General features: G+C 43.3%; 1 protein-coding gene across 1 annotated transcript in view; it reads left to right on the top strand.

The window, feature by feature from the left end:
• Positions 1-1,871: 1,871 nt before the first annotated feature.
• Positions 1,872-4,197, top strand: part of LOC107679404 (secretogranin-2-like) — a 3,284-nt gene continuing 958 nt past the window's right edge. The window contains exons 1-2 of the mRNA XM_016474952.1: positions 1,872-1,959; positions 2,555-4,192. Coding sequence (XP_016330438.1) covers positions 2,560-4,192 — 1,633 coding nt within the window. The 5' untranslated portion in view covers positions 1,872-1,959; positions 2,555-2,559. The remainder of the gene's footprint in view (positions 1,960-2,554; positions 4,193-4,197) is intronic.

The raw sequence follows: 4,197 nt of genomic DNA, 5'->3' as shown, positions 1-4,197 counted from the left end.
ACTAACGTCAGGAGGGCCTGTCTCACCCCTCGTTCCCCAGAGTGCAGTCAGCTGACTGTGGGTTACGAGTCCAGAATCAGTATGTGCTAAAAACAATATGCCGACAAACCGCCGAGTGCTTTTAATTAAGAAATATATGTGCTGTTCTGATTCTGGGCTGTAGGGACTAACATGTCTTTTTTGCTGTATATGGCTCTCCAGAGATTAATAAAAGTTATTGATGTTAAATTACAGCTTCTTCAGACCAGCATATTGGTTTCTGGGTTCTTTAAAGCCCCAGATGGATGGTTTTCTAAAAGAATAAAAGTTCTTGTGAAACTTAACCCTCATGTTGTCATTTTGAGATTTTCTTTTCCCCAAAAATGGTAGTTAAACGTTCACATTGGACTAAAACTATGACTGAGTTTGCTCACACAGGGTATAACAAAATTGATCGTTTTTGTATTTTTTGGGTTTTTCCCCCCCACCTTAATATACTTGTCGTGTACCCCGTCAAAAATGACCAGCCCACGAAAAAATTTATTATAAATTTTGGTATATTATTAGCAAATATTGGATTCAGTCTTTTTATCAACCTGTTTTCTTTCAATTAGCACAGGTACTGTATTTATTTTTGGAACTGATTGATCCTAGGCCTCATTGATCTGCTTATTGCACCTCCGTTTTTGACTGAACATTGGCAAAATGATCGACAAATAATGCTTTGCTTTGCAAAGGTGCATACACTCAGATCAATTAGGCTTATGATCAGTCAGTTCCAAAAAGAAATACAAAGCCTGTGCTAATTGAAAGAAACAAGCTGACAAAAAGATTGAATCCAAGATTTGGTGATAATATAGAATGTTTCTTAAAATTTGTACATTATTAATAGGCCAGTCATTTTTTTACCAGTAACATGAAATTAGGCAAAGGATTATTATTATTATTTTCAAAACTGCAGAATTATGCAGGGCTGTCTGGGTAGCATGTCAAAAATAACTTAAATAGGCCCAAGTCAGGTGGTTTTGATAACAGAAAATCTTTTTTTTTTCTTTCCTTTTTGTATTTGGAAACTACAGTTAAAAATACTTCAAATGATGTGCCTGTGAAAAAGAGAAAAAAAAAAACTCAAAGGACAAAGCTTTCTCCACAGAGATTTTTTGTCTGTGTTCCAGGAAATGTGATCAAGTACAAATGAGTGTCATCTTGGCAAAATGTCACTAGGGCACATAATTCAGCTGCTGACAGGCCCCACTGCAGGATCTAATAAATGCTCGGGACTGTAGGTGTCTAGGGACAGTGGAAGAGATCCACAACCAGCAGATGCATATTTATCAGAGGCTTTGCTCTCCTCACAGTGCGTTTGTGCGAGTGTGTGACTCATCGCCTGACGATTTAACTCGCCTGTGTGTACAGAAAGACAACGAACAAACCATTTTTACATTGCACACCTATGATATACTCATTCTTACTCAATACAAATAATATTATTTAAATCAAGTAACTGATGTATATCTGTAACAGAAATGTTTTGCGATTTAATTTACCATACTCTCAGAAAAAAAATAACTGTCACTGGGCAGATACCCTTTTAAAAGGTATTAATATGTACCTTTAAGGTACTAATATGTACTAATCTGTAACATATAGGGGTGAATAAGGTACAAAGAAGTACCTTTTAGATTTTGTGCCTTAGGGTAGCTACCGCCCCAGTGAAACGTTCTTTATTAATAAAACACACCTAAAACAGACCATGAGGATAATGCATTGCAAGAGGTTCAGTTTCTCAGAGATAAACGTTGTGAATGGCTACGAATGCATGCACAACCTCGTTATTGCGTGAGCATCGTGACGCATTGGTTAGGTGCCGCCTCATATAGCGCGGGGAGCTGTCCGGTGCTGAAACACAACCTAAGCGCATTGAGGCAACACGGACATGCTGTTCACGCTCTTTCACATTCTCTGAGCTCTACACAAAAGGTACGAGGGCTCATTTTCATTTTTTTTGCATTCACAAAATGATGCTCTGTGAAAATAGTTAACATATGCGCTAGTCTGCTTTGTGAGGGGGAAAGAGCTTTTGTTCCTTTTCTTTCCGGCTTTGCTTGCTTAGATACCATCACTCATCAGCAGCATATCTCATATCTGGTTTATCTGCTCGAATCGTCGCGAAAAATCAGTGAAATGTATTCCAGCTAGACTGATTTTTTTTAAATCGAGATTTGTTCTATACAAACATACGTGAAATATCAATAGATCTGTTCTTAGAGATCCGTAGCCACAAGTGAAAGGTTACCTTGACAACAGGCGGTGACTCATCCGGTGCTGTTGTTGTTTAAAAACATGTTGTGTTCTGACTGATCTCATTGCTGCTTGGGCGCTCGGAGCGTATCTTCTACTCGGTCTGGGAAACAATTTTGGGTAGTAAAGCAACTCCAAGAACTGATTTCATTGGTAGTTTAAACTCAAACAGAATTTTAGGTACATTACATGCATTTTGTTTTTAAACACCAAGGATGCAAAATAAATAAAAAGACTGCATAGGTTAACTATTTTTGTGCTTGTTTATCTCTAGGCGGTATGATGTTGTCACTACCGAAATTGTCCACCGGAGGGGTGGCGGTCCTGCTCGTTACCCTCCTCCAAACACTAACCGTGCAGGGCGCTTCTGTGCGCCACCATCGCCTGCGAGGCGGAGACCAGGGGGGCTTCCTTGCCCCCAGCTCCGATATGATCAAAGCTCTGGAGTACATTGAAAGCTTGAAGCAGAGAGCCGATGGATCAGAGAGTCCAACAGGGGACTACGACGAAGTGGACAAATTCCGTTTTCTAGTACAGCTCGCCTCCCTACAGGATGAGAATGCACCCACGCGTGAGGATGCCACCCGTTGGCCTGATAACAAGGTGCCACAGTGGGTTCGATCTCTGCTGCGGGTGCTTGAACAAGCTGGAGAAACTCCGGAAAGCCAGCCAGCGCCCGGAAGCGAGCAGCGTCCTCACAAGAGCAGACGCCCAGTGGCAGATGCAGAGAGCCCTGTTGGAGACTACGGGGGCTTTGTGAAGCCGCACAAGAAGTTCCCGCTGATGTTTGAGGATGAGGAGAACAGCAGGGACAACAAGCGGGCGACTGAGGATTTGGATGAGCAGTACACCCCTCAGAGCCTCGCCAACATGCGCTCTATATTCGAAGAGCTTGGTAAACTGTCTGCCGCACAGAACCAGAAGCGAGAGAACCAGGATGATGAAGACGCCGAAGACGATGATGACCTCTACAAGGTTAGGAACCTTGCATATGAGGACGTGACCGGAGGGGAGGAATGGGTGCCGTTAGAGGAGCAGCTTGAGACGGAAGAAGTAGTTAAAGGAAGCCGTGAAGAATACAAACGAGGGTTAGGAGATAACAGAGAGCAGGGCGAGGTCATTGAAAGACGAGCTATCCCTACAGAAGACGATGATGAGAACCCAGATGATGACACAAAACTCGTGGATTACTACCTGTTGAAGGTCTTGGAGATGACAAACCAAGCACAAAAACGGGACCTGATGGAAGGAAGGAGGCGGCTACTATCCCAACCCTCTCTAATTGACCCTAGGGCAATCAAACAACTGCTGTCAGCTATTTCAATGAAGCTCCAGGTACCTCCAGAGGACCTGGTTGGAATGCTCTTCATGGAGGAAACCAGAAAACAACAACGCCTTCCTGAGAGCCAGCTGGCTAGGAAGCCCAGCCAACCTCGGTACAAGGGCCGGGTCATCAAGTATTACAACGGTCGACAGCCAGAAGTCACAGTGAGTGATGTCCCTCCTGATGTCAAGACTGAGGATATCCTGAAAGTCCTTGGGTTAAGGAATCTGGCCAACAAAAACGCACAATTTTCTTTGCTAAAGCAAAGGCCCTACAAAACAGCCATGGCAAAGTACTTCAACCCCAGCGGAAGACGGGGAAGCTTGTTCCTGTCCGAGTTAAACAAAGCTCCAAGCAAAAGAAAAGATGATTACGATGATGATGCAGTTGATGAGGATGAAGAGTCGACCTTCCTTGCAGCCAAGCTCCTGACTGAATACCCCGTCACCAGCTCGAGCAATCGCAAGAGAGCCATTGATTCCACCATGAACGGGCAGTTGCCTTATGAGTTGTATGAGGAGGCCATGAAAGATTTCTTTGATCAGGTTGATAATGGAAAAAGCACACCCACCAAAAGAGACACCCAAGGGAAA

The sequence above is a fragment of the Sinocyclocheilus anshuiensis genome, unplaced genomic scaffold (genome assembly GCF_001515605.1).
Source record: "Sinocyclocheilus anshuiensis isolate Anshui unplaced genomic scaffold, SAMN03320099.WGS_v1.1 scaffold2206, whole genome shotgun sequence".
Taxonomy (NCBI): Eukaryota; Metazoa; Chordata; class Actinopteri; order Cypriniformes; family Cyprinidae; genus Sinocyclocheilus; species Sinocyclocheilus anshuiensis.
The sequence above is the reverse complement of the archived record's forward strand: the minus strand, read 5'-3'. Positions and strand labels throughout refer to the sequence as shown.